This window comes from Gopherus evgoodei, chromosome 11 (genome assembly GCF_007399415.2).
Source record: "Gopherus evgoodei ecotype Sinaloan lineage chromosome 11, rGopEvg1_v1.p, whole genome shotgun sequence".
Classification (NCBI taxonomy): Eukaryota; Metazoa; Chordata; order Testudines; family Testudinidae; genus Gopherus; species Gopherus evgoodei.
This window is the reverse complement of record NC_044332.1, coordinates 78939022-78956875: the sequence shown is the minus strand read 5'-3', so window position 1 is coordinate 78956875 and position 17854 is coordinate 78939022. Positions and strand designations below refer to the sequence as shown.

At 55.5% G+C, this 17854-nt stretch overlaps 2 protein-coding genes across 3 annotated transcripts in view; both read right to left on the bottom strand.

Annotated features, from left to right (window-relative positions):
- Positions 1-464, bottom strand: part of PRKAG3 (protein kinase AMP-activated non-catalytic subunit gamma 3) — a 9813-nt gene extending 9349 nt beyond the window's left edge. The window contains exon 1 of the mRNA XM_030579377.1: positions 446-464. Within this exon, the coding sequence (XP_030435237.1) occupies positions 446-464 (19 nt within the window). The remainder of the gene's footprint in view (positions 1-445) is intronic.
- A 460-nt stretch (positions 465-924) lies between these two features.
- Positions 925-17854, bottom strand: part of TTLL4 (tubulin tyrosine ligase like 4) — a 38372-nt gene continuing 21442 nt past the window's right edge. For both annotated transcript variants that reach the window (XM_030579352.1, XM_030579353.1), the window contains exons 3-14: positions 17241-17353; positions 15820-15883; positions 14631-14755; positions 13160-13270; positions 11896-11972; positions 10776-10970; positions 10608-10690; positions 6305-6433; positions 5800-5922; positions 3341-3439; positions 2432-2566; positions 925-1413 (exon numbers count right to left, since the gene is read on the bottom strand). In XM_030579352.1, coding sequence (XP_030435212.1) covers positions 1143-1413; positions 2432-2566; positions 3341-3439; positions 5800-5922; positions 6305-6433; positions 10608-10690; positions 10776-10970; positions 11896-11972; positions 13160-13270; positions 14631-14755; positions 15820-15883; positions 17241-17353 — 1525 coding nt within the window. In that variant the 3' untranslated portion in view covers positions 925-1142. The remainder of the gene's footprint in view (positions 1414-2431; positions 2567-3340; positions 3440-5799; positions 5923-6304; positions 6434-10607; positions 10691-10775; positions 10971-11895; positions 11973-13159; positions 13271-14630; positions 14756-15819; positions 15884-17240; positions 17354-17854) is intronic.

Sequence of the window (17854 nt, the reverse complement as noted above, 5' to 3'; positions counted from 1 at the left end):
TCTGGTCGGCCCGTGGCAGTGGAAGTGTGGGGGCACCGTGGGTACATGAACACTCCTCACACAGGAGCTGGCAGAAAGAAGAGCTGGAACGGAATTTGATCCCCCTCCTTGGCTGTTCACCCCGGATCGAAGAGCGGGCAGCACTCTCCTCCCACCTCCTTTCCCTTTAATAAAAGCCAAAGGGGAGTGGCTGCAGATCAGCACAGAGCCGTAAGAAACACACAAGCAGCCAGTGACTGTGCGACAGTCCCTGAACACACACTGGAGGCGGCAGATTCAGAGGGGCAGGGAAAGAGGCTCCTGCAAACTGAACAGCCACAACTGCTCATATGAACTTGCAGTTACAGCCACAACTGCCAGTTCTGTACAGACCCTTAAACACCTGGACCCGTGCCCACTGGTAGCCACTGCCAGGGACAACAGGCTCCAGACTGGCCAGAGGTACGGCCAGTGCCCCGGATCATCTCCCCTCCTCGATGTCCTTCTGCGGTCGCCAGAGCGCTCAGACACAGCAGGAACCTCCCCGCCCCGCCAGGAAGAGGAGCCGTTGAATGTGGTGACAGCACCGAGAATGGCCCATCCTCTCCGATGGATGGATCTACAGCTCAGGCCCTGGATGCATTGAACCTGGTCGCACTGCAGCTAGCGGGAACACAGAGAAACTGCAAAGGGCTGATTCAAATCTAAGGCCTTTGAGTTGAAACGCCTGCCGGGAAATGTAGTGGGTGGCTCTGGCGATAGGAGAAGCTCACAGCTAATGGAGCCGGCGCTCTGCAGCTACCCCCGTGGGCTAAGATCAGGGCAGCTGCAGGTCACATTCCCATGGGCCAGCCTAGGGTCGCCAACTTTGTAACATTTAAAAAGCGGAGACTCCAGTAGGCGTGTCAGACCCTCCTCTGCCCCCTCCCCCAAGGCCCCGCCCCCATTCACTCCTCTTCTCCCCTCTGCCCGGGTCGGATCGGGAGGGACTGGCCTGCGGAGCTGGGCTGGGAGCTGAGAATGGGCTGGTGCAGCTGAGGAGCTGGTGCCTCCCGCAACAACAGGAACCAGACTTTGGGTGTCCGGGCCCTAGATCTGATGGGACACTGTCAGATCCCCTTTTCCATCAGACTTTACGGTCACAACCTGGGCACCTGGCAACCCTAGGTCAGCCTTGCTTGGAGCCTCTGGGGGGGGAGGGAAGGGGGGGATGCCACAGAGCATCTGCAGCTGGGCATGTCCGTCCCAGGAAGGAAGAGGCCACACAGCCGGGCCCTGCTCAAGCCTCGCCCTGACCTGATGGTGGAGCTGCTGGCACTCCCTGAGCCCGACGCCACGTCATCCACGTTGGGAAGAACAAAGCCAGCCAGGTTGAGGAGATCCCGGATCATCTGGCCCTTGATGCTCACGTCCAGTGGCGAACTGGAATGGAGGCTGTGAGGAAATCGAATGGATCTGCCTGAGCTCCAGGCTGGAGGCTCCAGCAGTCCAGCCTGCCTTCCCCAGCTGGAGAGCCATTCATGGGGCCTGTCTGGGTTCTGTTTGATTTAATGCTGGGGTCTAGCGCCCCCTCTCCACAGAGCAAGGGACAGCACAGGCAGCCTCACTGCCTTGAATTAATGTGCCTCAACTTCCCCCATTCAAAGCCCTGCCTGGTCAGCTGGGCATTTCTCTGCTAAAGACGTTGACTAAGGGGGAGGACTTGTGCCCAGGCATCCAAAAAAACTAGAACCACCAATTCCTTTCCCTGGTGTCAGCAGGCAGCCGCGAGACAGTTGTAACTTTCGCTTCTGCCGTCTGGAACATAGGAACTGCCGAGCCACCTCTGACCCACCGCTTCATCTAGCCCCGGCTCCTACTTCAGGATGCATCAGCAAAAGCCATGTCAGCCATGCTGTGTGCAGGGAATTCCTTCGGGACCCAAGGGCCAGACACTCAGCTCACAGAGCGGGAGGGCTTCTCTCTTCCCTGGCCGCACGCAGCGGAGGCATGCTGCTCACCGTGACCTACAGACATCTACGCTCGCCAGGTCTAACTAGGCCGCAGCCTTGTTGCCCTGCCCCTGGGGGTATGAGACGCAGCGTCTCAAACAATGCGGTGCCTTCCTTTGAGAGGTGGATTAGGTAAGGGGAGGGCAGGGTGCTCACACTTAAAGAACGGATGGGTCAGCATCATGACCAGGGCACATCTCCAATTGCAGAGGTTTAGTACCCCCGAGTCAGGAGTGAACACTCCAGTTCTTATGCGGGGACTGGCTCACCCAATCCCAGCACTGGGGCACCAGAGAAAGCTGCCAGGACCAAGAACACACAGGAAGTCCGTTCTCAGGAATGAGTCGCGCTCCCACAACACAAAGCAGGGTTCGGCGAGCGGCAGCGTGCGTCTTTGATCGCAGACAGGGGCATGGGGCTAGCTAGGGACAGAGCGAGGCAGGGGAACGCCAGCCGCCTACCTGGGGGAGATGTTCACTTCCAAGATCCATGGCTTGAGGTTCTCGTCCAGCATGACATCGAAGCCGAAGAGCTCGTGGCAGCAGGATGGACGCCGCACGTACATTTTCACCAGGCTGTTCACGTAGGGCTCAGACCTGATGGCAGGAGAGCAGACGCTGGGTTTCGGATGGGTAGGTCACCGAGCCACTCGCATGTTCCCAGCTGTCTCACTGCTGCTGGGGCTATGCCCCAGGCGTTTCAACGCACTCTCGGGGAGCGGAATGAATGCCAGGCCAGCCCCGTGTGGAGCAGCAGCGCAGTACACCACCATGCCTGGGGCTGAAGTTAGGTCCCGAGTGACTCCCCCAGAGCAGATTGCAAGAAGCCACTTCCAGGCCCAGGCTGGGAGGATCTGCTTTAAGAATAAGATCCCGCCCCCCGCACAAGAGAACCTTCCTCCCTCCCTCCTTCCCCATCCAGAGAGGGGTCAGCGAACAAAGCACTCAAAGGCCTCGTCCCCTGCTGTGCACACAAGGTCACTACTCTCACTGGCTTCTTTCCACTGGCACGAAGGGCCCTGTGCCTTCCAGCAGGTGCCATGGAGAGGAGAACACACACCCACCCCCGGGGTTGTCCTGAGAACCAGTCCTGACAGATTTGCTGCAGGAAGCAGAGAGAGGCGGGATCTAAACTTCCCAACGGGCAGGCCGGATCTAATCGGCGGGTCTGGCCCCATGGCTAGATGGCCATTGATCTCTGGCTGCCATTGTGGCTTGGAGGACAGTGCTGGACGAAGGGAGGGTTCTAGCGAGACAGCCAGGAGACGGGGGCTTTCGAGCACAGCGAGATCAGAAATTGGCTGCCAACAGCCCCAAGTGCTGTGGCCTCTCCTGCAGAGAGAGGCTGGGGGGGGGGGCCCCAGGACTCACGCTATGATTGTTTTGATAACGATGTCCTTGATCTTCTCCCAGATGGCCTCGCTGTTCACCCCCTTTTGGCTCAGGTAGCTCCAGAGTGCGTTCAGTGCCCTGCGGAGACAGAGCAAGGGGAGCTCACCCCAGCTGCCCTGCCTCCCAGCAACCCGAGGCTATTGGGAGCTGCTTCCCCGCTCTGCCGTCCCACTGACCCCACCCCCCGGGAACGGGAGCCACGGCGGGGCACCTTACCAGGAAACGATCAATGCGGGGCAGCCAGGGGGAAGGGCCAGTGCCCCCTTCCCAGAACAAGAGCCCCACTCCCTCTCCTTCCCACAAGCAGCTGCCCTCCGACGTTGGGCACGACCAAAGAACTGATGAGAGCTATGTCGGGCAACAGACTCAGACGTGTACCACGCTCTGAGCGGGACGCCCCAAAGCAGCCACCTGACAAGCTGTCTCCTGCTGGACCAGGTCCCTCCAGTATTCCTTCGCAAGGCAGCTACCGGGCTCGAGCTCAATTCCAAGAACAGACCTTTCCGAGCTGCAGCAGCGTCTGCAAGGCCGTATGGGTGAGGGAAACAGGAGCCCCCGGGGTTGGAGAGTCCCACACCGCACCCAGCAGGCCAGGAAGCAGATCAGGCCACTGGACGCTCAGCCAGGGCCCCTCAAGCTCTGTTCAATGACGGCCCCATTGGCAAGGGACCAGGAGCCCAAAGGTTACGTCATGGGGAGGAGACGCCTTCATCTTGAACATGGGGACGGCAGGTCTCAGGGCGAAACGCTGCAGGCAAGTGGCATCATGCACCGTGTGTAACACTCCGAAGGGTCTCAGAGCCCAGTGCCTGTACCCGACAGGAGCAGCATGGCACCCTGGGAACTGGCGGAGCAGAGCAGCCAACGGACACATCAGAGGACACCCACTGGCAGAACAACCCTCCCCCTACTTTGGGGTGCAGCCTGCTCGGAAGGGATTAGAAAGAGCTCCCCAGTGCTGTCAGGCAGCTGTGGCAACGTAACAGACAAACGTGTCATCACTGCTCCTCTGAGCCCGGCAGAGCAATGGGGGGAGGCGGCTGGGTCCCCATGAGCCCCGCAGAGCGACTAGTGGGGGGAGGGCTGAGTCCTCCCTGAGCCTGGCAGAGCCAGCAGGATGATGGGGGGTGGGGAAGGGGAGGAAACCAGGTCCCCATGAGCCTGGCAGAGCGACGGGAAGGGAGTCCGGATCCCCATGAGCCCAGCGGAGCCGCAGAGCGACGGGAAGGGGTGGGGGGGGCTGGGTCCCCATGAGCCCGGCAGAGCCACAGAGCAACGGGGGGGGGGGGTCCCCATGAGCCCGGCAGAGCTGCAGAGCGATGGGGGGGAGGGGCGGGGTCCCCATGAGCCCGGCAGAGCGATGGGAGGGGGGGAGGGGCAGGGTCCCCATGAGCCCGGCAGGGTGACCGGGGGGGGGGGAGGGGCTGGGTCCCTATGAGCCCAGCAGTGCCGCAGAGCGTCCGGGGGGGGGGTCCCCATGAGCCCGGCAGAGCCGCAGAGTGAAGGGAGGGGAGGGGGGGCTGGGTCCCCATGAGCCCGGCAGAGCCACAGAACAACGGGGGGGGGTCCCCATGAGCCCAGCAGAGTCGCAGAGCGATGGGGGGGCGGGGTCCCCATGAGCCCGGCAGAGCCGCAGAGCAACGGGGGGAGGGGCTGGGTCCCCATGAGCCTGGCAGAGCCGCAGAGCGACGGGGGAGGGGCTGGGTCCCCATGAGCCCGGCAGAGCCGCAGAGCGACGGGAGGGGGCATTGGAACCTCATCCATCAGAATTGTTAAGCAAGTTCCAAGGGCACAGTCCAGTTCTGCCCCCAGAAATACACCCACTCCCCAAAACGCTCTGTTCTACCTCTGTACCCCAAGGTGTGGGAGCTGGGAGTGGAGAGGGTACTGAGGACAGAGTCTGAAGACAGCAGGGCTGCACAGAGGTTGATCAGGCAGAAAACGACTGGCAGAATCGTTTCTATAGGGGATGATTCACGAGCCGGACAGAACCCAGCCCGAGTCTGACTCCAGGGAGAGTTAGTCGGGGTGGCAGCGAGAAAGTTGTTTTTATACGTAAACTGAAACTGCAGCCTGGCGTCAATGGCGCCGTTCTGAGAGAGGCTTCGCAGAGCAGATCGGAAAGGGAAGCGCTCTGGAGCAGAGCAGAGCGGCGCGCGGTGGGGAAGGCATCTTTTAGCGAGTTGTGTGACACATATAATCCGAGCCGGACTCAGGAGACCCAGGTTCTATTCCCAGCTCCACCGGTGACCCCCCTCTTGGCCAGCCTGCTTGCCCGCTCCCTGCCTCAGTTTCCCCATCTAAAACAGGGATGCTGCTGCTGCACTCTGGCAATGTGCTCTGAGCTCCGTGCACAGAACTACAATTTCAATGCTACTAGCAGCACAATACCGTCCAGCGAAGCTGCCCTTGCCCAGCGCTGCCCCGCCAGCCCCTACCATTTGTGCCCCTGACAAGCAGTCTCGTCCGAGTTGGATTTGTACTCCGTGTTCTTCTTGTTCACGCTGTAGTTGGTCAGGTGCATGAACTTGTTGCTGAGGCTCTTCATGGAGGAGGAATATCTGGGCCGGGGAGAAGGACAAGGAACAGTCAGTCGGATACTGAGCCTGGGCCTGCCAAGCGGCGCGGGGCTGGGAGCTGCATTCCAATGCCAGCTCCAACACAACCTCGCTGCCCCGTTTCCCAGTCTCCCTCCCAAGAGAGCACGCACACGGCCCTTATGCCCACCGCCCCGTGGCACAGGAGAACACTGTTTCCGATGGCCCCAAGCACCCGCCGTTGTGATCTCTCTGCTGCACGTGGGGCAGCCAGCATCCTCCTCCCAGAATCGAACCCATCAACACAAGCTGTGTCCCGCTGGGGAGCACTGTGCAGAGTGGCTCCCGCCTGCTGAGCCCACCAGCGCCACTCCCAGGCAGACAACGCTCACCCCGGGGGACCTACTTGCAGCTGGCAAAGCGCACTAATCCGTCCCGGAACAAGTAGATCCTGAGGGGATCGTAGCAAGTGACGTAAACATAAATCCTCAGGTCAAACTTGCACCCGCCAATGAGGTAGGGCTTGTGCAAGTATCTGCAAAGAACAAGAGAGCCAAGTGAGTGGATCAACTCTGCATGGCACGGGGGGGCCCTCCCTGGACACGGCTACAGGAGACGCAGCATCTCTGTGCTGGGAGAAGCACAGAGCAGCAGCAGCTGGTGGGCGCAGCGCTAAGGATCACTGCCGGAATAATGTAATTTGAGGGCTGAGCTTTCCATGATGGAGACCCTGCAGCAGTCCCATGGATTCCCTTCTGAGCCCTGTTTTGAACCAACCTGTCTCAAAATAAATCCACTCTACCTGAGCTTTCTTCCTACTGGAGGAGGCAGCAGGGAGGTTCATTGCACAAGGCAGTTAGGAGATATGCGAGGTTTTTCACACTTGTAGGTCGGGGAATGTTGCAAAAAGAGCTACCTCTGACACAGAGCAGGCTGCAAACTCCCAGCTCAGTGTGGGGGGGAACACTGGTGGGGGATTTTCCATCAGAAATGCCCTTTTTGCAAAAATCAGTTTTCCAGGGGGAAAATTTCAATTTTGCTGTAAAGTTTTGATCTTCCATTGGAAAAAATTGAAACCATGGCTCTCCAGCTGGAAGGGTCTTGTCAATTTCAATTCCTGCCAGGGGCGACAGTGAAATTGACCAGGCCCATCTGGCCCGGCAGCCAGCTGAAGGATTCAATTTTGGTTCTCCTGGATTTTTCTGGCAATCCCTTCCTGTGAAAAATTTCACATTTTTGAATTTTCATCCCAATTTGGGATGGAAATTTTTTTTAAGTTTTTGCTGGAACAATTTTCCATTTTCCAGCCAGTTCCATTTCAGCCTCGCGGGGAAGTTTGAGTGATTTGCCTGCAGAATTCACAGCTTTGCTGGCTGGAGCACAAAGCCACCAGGACTACACGACAACCGACCTGCATTTCACAGGGGGAGAGCTGACGTTGGAGCTTCTGCCCGACAGATCATCTGAGGCTGGTGCTGGAAGAAAGGATTTCAGTGTATGCCACAGACTGTTTCACACAGAGGAAGGTTTCCTCCAAGTGTGTTTCTGGAAGAAGCTCTTCACCCTGTGGCCCTGCTCTCTAACTACAGAACAGAGCCACTGAATGATGGGCAGGAGGACACAGCTTCCAACAGTGCTGTTAATTCTTCAGTAGGAATAAAGGTTTCCTGAGCTATGTAGGAAAGACAGGAAGTCCGGCAAGAGATCACCCTGGCTTAACCAGGAGATGTTCAATGATCTGAAACTCAAAAAAGAGTCCTACAAAAAGTGGAAACTAGGTCAAATGACAGTGGATGACTATAAACAAATAACAGAAGTCTGCAGGGACAAAATTTGAAAGACCAAGGCACAGAACGAGATCAAACTAGCTAGGGATGTAAAGGGTAACAAGAAAACATCCTACAAATACATTAGAAGCAAGAGGAAGACCAAGGACAGAGTAGGCCCATTACTCAATGAGGGGGGAAAGACAATAACAGGAAATGTGGAAATGGCTGGAGGTGCTTCATGATGTCTTTGTTTCAGTTTTCACCAAGCAGGTTGGTGGTGACTGGACGTGTAATACAGCGAATGCCAGTGAACATGAAGTGGGATCAGAGGCTAAAATAGGGAAAGAACAAGTTAAAAATTACTTGACAAGTTAGCTGTCTTCAAATCACCAGAGCCTGATGAAATGCCTCCTACAACACTCAAGGGGCTGACTGAGGAGATATCTGAGCCACTAGCGATTATCTTTGAGAAGTCATGGAAGACAGGAGAGATTCCAGAGGACAGGAAAAGGGCAAATCTAGTGCCCATCTATAAAAAGGGAAATAAGGACAAACCGGGGAATTACAGACCAGTCAGCTTAACTTCTGTACCTGGAAAGATAATGGAGCAAATAATTAAGCAAACGGTTTGCAAACACCTAGAAGATAATGAGGTGATAAGTGACAGTCAGCAGGGATCTGTCAAGAACAAATTGTGTCAGACCAACCCAGTAGCTTTCTTTGCCAGGGTAACAAGCCTTGTGGATGCGGGGGGGGGGTGTAGCAGAGTAGCAGCCGTGTTAATCTGTATCCGCAAAAAGAACAGGAGGACTTGTGGCACCTTAGAGACTAACAAATTTATTTCAGCATAAGCTTTCATGGGCTACAGCCCACTTCTTCGGACGTCTAGGAAGGAGAACTGCAGAAAGGGATCTGGTGGTCATAGTGGACCATGAGCTAAATATGAGTCAACAGTGTAACACTGTTCCAAAACAAGCTAATATTCTGGGCTGTACTAGCAGGAGCGTTTCAAGACATGAGAAGATAGCCGCTGGCCGACCGGCAGTAACAGCCAGCCCCTGGCCGACCGGCAGTAACAGCTAGCCCCTGGCCGAGTTCCTCACAGCACCCTGCCTGCACAGCCAGGTTAGGAGGCACAGGACGGTGGGGGAGTGAGGCACATGAGGCTGCTAGAGGGTCACAGACTGGGGTTCAGAAGGGCTAGTCGGGGCAGGGGGGCAGACTGGGCTGCAGGCTCAGGAGTTAGTGGGGTGCCAGCATTGAGCCAAGGCCACATGGGGACAGGGGGCTGCAGGGCCACATGGGGAGAGGGGCAGATGTGCCTGACTGAGGGGAGAGCCTAGGATCAGCCAGGGTCTGCATGGGGGTGTGATGTTATGAGTGTAATATAATATCTCACTGAAAGGTGACAGGACCAGAAAGAGTTAATTAACTCACCTCACCGACTGACATGACCCATGGGTGAACCTTAAGAACTGGTTAGCAAGATATGTAAATGAACAGAGCTTTGAAATGCAAGTCTGCATTGGTAGAGATAGAAGGGGAGGTGTTTGCTCAGGTCTTGGGATGTCAGCAAACAAGTCTTGTCTATTGCTATAGTTTTAATTCAAAGATCAAAAAAGAGAATATTAGCATTTAAGATGATACTTGAGTGAAATAGTATTATTGTCTGTGTGTCTCTTTGAAGGTTGTGGTAACCTGTATCTGAACTGTTTAATGGGTAAATTACTCTGTGCTAATTGCCAGGATGTTTGGGAGAAGGAGGTAAGCCTATTGTTTTCTCAGGCCGGAAGGCTGCTAGAAATGTATAAGAAGCCTGGGACACGATCCTTCTTCATCTCAGATCTGCTTTGGATTTCAAGAGGGGGAAATCTTAAACCACAAGGATTGAGATCCCCAGTCATTGACTGGAGCCACCCTGAATATGGAAATTGGACTATAACTTATGGACTATTTCTAAAAGGACCTTTGGCAACTACAAGCTCACCTCTGCTATGTATCTGAATCTCAAGAATTGAATTCAAGTCTATATGTATATTAATCTTTTAACAAACACACTCTCTCTTTTCTTTTCTAATAAATTTTAGCTTAGTTAATAAGAATTGGCTATAGAGTGTATTTTGGGTAAGATCTAAGTTATAATTGAACCTGGGTAAGTGGCTGATCCTTTGGGATTGGAAGAACCTTTTCTTTTATACGATGAGGTAAGATTTTCAGGCATCATCATCATATCTGACAGGTGTGTCTGGATGGAGGCCTGAGGCTGGGCACTTTAAGGGAACTGTGTGGTTTAAACTTCTAAGTAACCAGTGAGGTACTATAGAAGCTGTTTTGTGCTGGTTGGTAAATCTAAGTATTGGAATAACCACCAGCGTCTGGAGTTTGTCTGCCCCATTTTGTTTGCAGTTCACCCTGATTGAGTGACCTCAGCTGGCTCCCACGGGAAGCACCATCACAGGGGGAGGCTCCCCAACTCTCTAAAAATCCCCTTCCCCTAAAAAAACCTGCTCCATACTCCTCCCACCCACCCCCAAAAGTCCTTCAGGTTCACTCCCAGGCTCCTTCTCTCTCCCTCAGCTTCTCCATTTCCCCTGCCCCCCAAGTCTTTGCATTGCTTCGGAGGGGAGGGGGGGCGGGAAATACAGTTCTTTATGTAGTTTTAATGAATTACTCACAGTTCTGTATTAACAAGCCTAGTAAGGAATCTATTTGTCAAAAAAGTTTCCGGAATCCTTTTCCTGTCATCTGTCTTGTGAGGACAGGTTTGGAATTACCCAAATAACTAAAACTGGCGGGACTATGGTGTTATTCTGACAAACAAAACATGCAGTATTTGAAAATCTTGTGTGCAGAACTGTTCGTGTTTTGGTGCAGAATTCCCTCGGGAGTGTCTGTTTGCAGCCTGCTACTAGCACAGGACACCCGGAAAGCCCGACTCACCTCTGCACCAGCAGCGGCCTCCTCTTGGGCAGCTGGCTCCATTTGTGGATGACCTGGATGCCAATGCCTCTGGCCGATGCCGGCTGGAAAAAACACACACCAGAGGGCATCAGTTTACCTGGCTGTAGCGGCAGCAGGGTAAGTCACTCAGCCCCACTTGGTTCTTACTGGTTTCACGATCCACTTCTGGCGGGTACCGCTCTCCTCCCAGGCCTTCCTCAGCAGCTTGATGTCCTGGGGCAGGATGAAGGACTGGGGGAAGAAGTTAAACTCCTTCTTGCCAAAACGAGCCTGCATCTTTGACAGGTTGCGCCACAGACGATCCTTCCTCCCGATTTGAAATGAGCCAGGGAAGTGGTTTAACTGGGAAAGAACCGAACAAACAGCAGTAAGGAGGTGACCTTCTGCGGCCATGTCCCAGCCTTCCCCCTCCACACTGCCCCTAGGCATGGGGTACCCTCCCTCCCTCTCCTCCAAGCCCACCCCCTGAGCAAGGCCAGCAGGAACTAACATCTCATGCCGCTCTTTGGCTGGCACTTCACGGGCTAGAAATTCTGTATTTACTTGGAGCAGGTCTCTCCTGGTGATTTGCATGTATATCGTGCAAAGCATTATGGCAACTGAGCTGGCAGCAGCCCAGAGCCTGACCAGACATTGAACCACGTTTGTAGCTTCCCATATTTCTCGGTATTGGTCCAGTCCGCACCAGGGTGGTATCTGGATCCAACTCAGGCTCATCACACAGAAGCTAGAACCCCACCAGCCTCATTGCAAACACGATGCTGAGCCAATGTGAAAGAGGGGCTTAGGGTCAAAGGGGTGGGGGTCAGCGCAGGAGGCTGGCACCTCTGCAGCCCTGGGTTCAAATCCCGGATTCAGCCACAAGACCAAGGTGAGTTTGGAGATTTCACCCAACAAGGATCAGACTAGATGCGCATGGTACATAGTAAAACAGGTCCCCCTTGCTCTACACGTACCTTCCCTCAAACACACCCCCCACCCGCATCTTCCTCCACTACCCTTCGCCTGGCGCCAGTGGCAAGGATCCTGGAGCACAGCTGTTACAGAGGGAGCCTCTGGCTGCCTTAGGTCTGTCGGGGATCACGTCTCCTCTCCCAGGAAGAGAAGCACATGTTACTGCAGGAGATTTGGGGGAACGGTCTTGATACTGCACAACGTAAGGGTACCATCATGGCCAAGCTCCTTGGCCCGCAGTGATGGTTATCCAAGGAAGCAGTGCAGCTCAGCCAGATGGCACCGCATGTGCTGAACCCCAACGCTTTCATACCTTCTGATGTTCCTTGATGGCTCTGAAGCCAGGCGACTTCATGTGATGGCCCCAGCAGCCCAACCAGTCGCTGTTTTCTGGAGAAGAGGAGACAAAATTGGGGACACGTTCACCATCAGCCCAGATTTCATCTTACAGAAGGATGCGCGATTACCCTCCCCAACTCATCCCAAGGGGCCCAGCCAGTGCCAGCAGGAAGCAGGCATGCATGCTACTGACACCCCTCTGGCTTCATCAAGCCAACCCTGCGGGCTAGGCTCCAACTTTTCTAGGTAGCTACTTTCCCTGTGAAACATCCTGCACTCAGCACACAGACTGCACCTCTCATCTTCAAAGCACCATTCACACATTAGTGAATTCATTCCCACAGCAAACGGGGAGGCAGACACTTAACCAGACCCCTTTTTACTGATGGGGAAACCGAGGCAGAGAGGTGAGTATCCTGCCCAAAGCTAATGGGAGGCAGTGGGAGAATACAGCACTTCTTGGTTCCCTCTCCACTATACTACAGCGATTCTTTGCTGGTATCTTCTTATACTCCCTATGCATGGGGCTGAGGACAGGTGTCCTGACACAAGTAGGAGCCCCATGGCTAGACTGGTCAAAGCCTGGCAGGACACACTCTAGGGGAAAAGATGGGCTGAATGATATACGGCAGCTTCTCCTTGCCCCCTCGTTTCAGACTTGCATGCCAGCAGAAGCGCTGTGTTCATGTGTTACACCCAAATCACCAGGCACGACTGCTTCCCCTTCCCCAGTGCACAGAGGGAACAAACCGCTGAGCAAGAAGATGCAGCAGCACTGCTGGGTTTGAAATTTCGGGAGCCATTTCAAAGTTTTCACGAATGCAGCAACAGCAGCAGCTAGAGGCAGGCTCTGTGCAAGCTCCCTGTGGCTATGCTGATGCACACCGGCTAGTCCTGCTCTGCTCCCCACACAGAGCTCTACTCACGTCCCTCGGCCCCGAGCGTAACCTGCCCTGTGCATGTCAAGCAGAAACAGCTGGTGAAACCATCCTCTGCAAAGACCTTTGCAGCGCGGGCCACGTGCCTGAGGGACAAGGCCGAGACCACGACGTGTATTCTACAGTCACTTAACCGAATTCTAGTCTCCAGCAGCAAAAAGGCCAGCACAGGACCAGAGCAGAACTGCCCTCAGTTTCCCCCTTTGTGGGAAGCAGGATGAGACGCCTTCCCCTCCAGGCTGGGAGAGGGAGCCCACCACGGCCCCACAGCCCCAGCGCCTGCCAACTCAGCCGACGTACTCTTGCTGACTTTGAAGTGGGACCTGCCGATGGTTTGCTTCACAATGTTGGGGGTGACAGTGCTCATCTTCCATCGCAGCAGCTTCCTCTGCTCCCAGGGGAGCTTCTCCACTGGCAGGGAAGGAAGTGATTGCAAATGTCAGGGCCAAGGGAAAACACGAGAGCTAACTTTTCTGTAGCCCCGTCTGTCCTGAAGGAATTTACAAGCTTATATTGACGGGTGAATCGGGGCCAGCTGATTGCCGGTCTGGGGGAAAGGTAAAGGCGAGCTCTGTGCAAAGCTCAGACCACTTAAAGCTCAAGCAGGTAAAGTTACAGGAGGGCACGGCATGGAGGGAGGTAGCCGAAGGGAATCGAGTGGGTGGAGCACCACCCAGCGGGGCTCGGTCCCTTACGTCAAACGGACCAATCCATCTAGTGTCGCAGACCCTCGTAGCAAGGTGCCCCTTGTCCTCCCACGCCGGGAAGGCTGCAGACAGCTGCTCCGTGCTCTTAAGCCCACTACAGCACTTGGAACCTTCCGAGCAGGGGATGGGCTGCCAGTTACCCCAGAGCTCTGCCCACCAATGTGTGTAACACCTGCTCTCTTCCCGTTGGCTAACGCTCTAGGGCAGGGGCGGCCAACCTGAGCCCCAGAAGGAGACAGAATTTACCAGTGTACATCGCCAAAGAGTCCCCCATCCACTCCCCACCCTCTCTCCCCCATGCCTCCGGCCTGCCATGATTAGCTCTTGTGCGTGTGCAGGAGGCTCTGGGGGGTAGGGGGAGGAAGGAGGACACAGCATGTTCGGGGGAAGGGGCGGAGTGGGGGCAGAGCAGACGGTTGAGCAGTGAGCACCCCCGGCACATTGGAAAGTTGGCACCTGTAGCTCCAGCCCCCAAGTCAGCACCTATGCAAGGAGCCGAATATTAACCTCTGAAGAGCCGCACGTGGCTCCGGAACCCCAGGCTGGCCACCCCTGCTCTAGGGACTGCGATCTCAGCCACTATCCTGCATCAGCAGCCTCTGGAACCTAAAAACGTCAGATCTTCAGAGAAAGGAGCAAGACCCCCTTGAATGACATTTACTCTGCAAAGGGGGAGAGCTGGATTCTTGGCACCACCTCGTGATCAGCTGCTGCCCTGAGGGCTTCCCCTCTCCAACCTCACTGCAGAAGATCTTAGCCATAGCCATTTCCAACCCCTTTGGGTATTTTAACCCTGCACACCTGTTTCCCTCAATAACATGCGGCAGGGAGTTCCACAGGTTAATTCTTACAGGAAGTGGGAGTGGCCATTTTAGTTTGTTCCTTTAATTTCATAGAGGGGGTAATTTGTTCTTTTACCCAGGCTGAGAAGGGAGCACCCAGCCAGCATTACTGCTCCCCACAGTCATTCCAGCACACGGCAACTTCCTGTTCCCTCCACTCCCCGCCCGGGCTCCCGGTTCCTCCTTGCCCCTTTCTGCTCTCGGCACTCAGACCCAGCTCACCTTTCTCGTCCCGAGTACTGAAGTAGATGGTTGGAGGCACGGTGGGGAATAAACTGCATATGAGAGCTGGTTTGAGGATCCGCTCTCGGGCCTCCAGCGGCTGGGTCAAACACTCAAGACAATTCCTGGAAAACAAAGGGAGGGAGGGAGGGAGGGAGGGCGAGGAGGGTGGGCTGTTCTGAGACAAGAGACGTGGCCCTGGCAACAGGTCCAGAGAAATGGGAAGCCTGCCAGGAAGCCAGACACCAGGACAGCTCCCCGGCAGCCTCTCTCAGTACCAGCTCCCTGCAATTCACCCCCTGGGCTCAGAGACTCTGTGACGCAACAGGCATCAGGAAGGGATCTAAGGCCCTGAAGCCGGTCAGGGACAGGCTGAGCAGATCGGTTTCTGCTCCAGGGCGGCAAGGGAGCCTGGCTGCTAGAAAAGGAGGAGTGGGGTGGAACTCCATTGTCCTGACCGGAGGGGGAAGCTACCCAAAGTGACCTGCAGTGCCTAGATCTGCCCTTTTCCAGCTGCCAGCAGGGGACAAAGCCAGCCCTCCCAATCAGCCAGCCGCAGGGAAGTTACACTCACACGGGGCAGGACTGTCCCTCCCATCAGTTTTCACCCCTCACTGGGGACACCTGCTGCAACAGCTTCAGCAGCTTTCCCGTGCTCCATTTCCTGAGGGGTTTAGTGATGGCGGAAGGCAGCCCACTGACGGCCTGGAGCGCGAGGCCCAGTTTAGCCGCATATGCGGTGTCAGAGCAAATGCCCCTCTTCCTGCCAGGAGGCCACTTCCGAGGGCTCAGAGGAACGTGCCGGCTCCACGACGTAGTCACTCCCTACTGCAGGAGCCCAGAGGCCAGGCAGGGCCAGGCACGTGGGCCATTCGGGACATTCGCAAGCAAAGCTCCTTGGCCAGTGGCCAGGCAGCTGTCAGGCAAATCTCAACTTGTGCCCAGGAGTAACGAAGGGACGGGAGTGAACTGAAGACAGGTGCGTTACCCTGCGGCTAGTGAACAGGTGTCTCTCATTGAAGGTATCTGCAGACTGGTCCATACGGGGGACAGAATGCCCTAGTCTCCAATCAGCTGACTTTGATCTGAAAGCCAGTCACTACACGTACTCTGTATCCCAAACCAAAATGGCTCCCCTCTGCCAAGGAGGGCTCCCTTCTGCTGTAGGGCACCGTTTGGAGCAACTAACCTGGAAATTAGAGCCACAGAGCCGTTGGGCGATAAGCCTGTGACGGAGGAGCTGTCCGACTCGCCTGCAGGAGGAGGAGAGACTCCATTAGACAAGGACTGGGGGCTCCTGGGCAGGTTGGAGATGAGGGAAAGAGTCTGAAAACCCAGGGCCACCGATGCTCTCACAGCCTCCCTGCCACCCCCAAGTGATCGCAGGAAACTGGCCAGGTGGATACGCACAAGAGGTTCAAACAATTCCTGTTCAATGCCCCACAAGGCCCTGCATCTACACTCAGCCACAAACCAGCTCTAATTCTGGGGCAGAGCATCCGAAATACCGGTGTGACACTCTGCACCCACATACAGCAGAGTGATAGGATCAGACTATATCTTGTACACTGGATCACGTGAGGTGTCGATGGAAAAGTTACGGTTTGCTGAATAGGATTATCCCATTTGTAGGCACAAAGTATCATTTTTGCATCTGAAGTTATGGACACTGACTGCGTGCGTGTATCCAGGTGTTTGCTCCTGGGGGCTGCATTTAGCCGAGGCAGCACACTGTGAACGGACTAGCCAAAGGAAACGGCTCATCAGCAACGACAAGGGGCCAGGGAAAGGCTTAGCCGCACCTAGTAACTCCATTCTGGTACCTGTATTTTCGCACAAAATGGGCTGGCAGCTTAGCTTTAAACAAAGGGGTTCCTGCCACATGGAATAAGCTATAAAAGGGGGAAATGACATCACCAGGGGGCCTCACGCCCCACACCACACCCGGAAACACCTGAGGACCAAAGACGGAACTGGGGGAAGTGCTGGTCCCAGACAGGAAAAAAGGAGGCCTGCCTATGTATGAAACCTTGGGGACTTTATATTATCTGACAGAGTGAGACACTGCTTCATTCAAGGCTGGGTAATAACTCAGACACTGGTCAGGCTTTTGACCAGGGCGGAATGATACAGCTCCGGGGTCCAAGGCTGGGGGTATTCTGGCTGGAGCCTCACTCACTCTGGAGCCGGGGACTGGTCCTGCTTTGAGCAGGGCGTGGGACTAGATACCTCCGGAGGTCCCTTCCAACCCTGGTATTCTGTGATTCTATGATTGTCAGTTCTTGAGTGGCTGAGAAGGCTTCATGTGCCTGCAGCTGGTTTGTCCTGCCCGTGTGAGTACAACTCCTGGAGGGGACTGCAGCTTGTCATGGCATCACGGGGTGAGAGGGGGCCCGGGCTGGTGAAACAGAGGGCTCAGTGGTACCCCAGTTCCACTGGGGGGGAACTGGGTCAGATCTTCCTGAGGAGCCATAGCCTCACTCACACCCAGCTCTTCACAGCCCAAATGAGCGTCCTCAGCCAGCTCGTTTGGCAAGGGAGGAGAACACCACTCACCGACCCCCAGTCATGCCCTATCCCCCCAGCTCTCCTCGGCACAGCCGCACTAACCCTCCTCTTCCTCCTCATCCTGACTGCAGCCGTCTTCCAGGCCATCAGGAAGCTCTTCTTCTGCATCGGCTTCGGGCTCCCCGGGGTTGAGCAGGGGCAGGTTGACGGTCGCCCTGGAACACAATAAAGAGTAAAGTCCAGACATGCAGCAGCACACGCGGCTTGTCTCCATCACAGCACCACAGAGGCACCTTCACAGCCCTCGAGAAGGATCTCCACCACGTGCCCGGGCTGATGTATATGACACCAAGGCGGGCTGGCTAGAGCGTGACACCTGGGGTTGTATGGCTGCCCCGCTCTATCTTTGCTACACAGATCCCCAGGGCACCTCCAAGACTCAGAGGAGGGGAGAGGACGCAGGGCAGCACTTCAAGGGAGCCAAGGTACTTGTTGTGACATTACATCCCATATTCATCATAGAAATATGGCTCTGATATGAATATGGCATAATATGTACTTTATGCTGGCGCCGAGACACACGTGCTCGATTTTCAGACACGCTTCGGCACCAGTGTCCTGAGAACTGAGCAAACAGCTACAGGAACCCCCTTTACTGGAGCAAAGACAAGCAAAGGCCCCTGACTGCAAAGGCTGAACATCCTCCACACATGGGA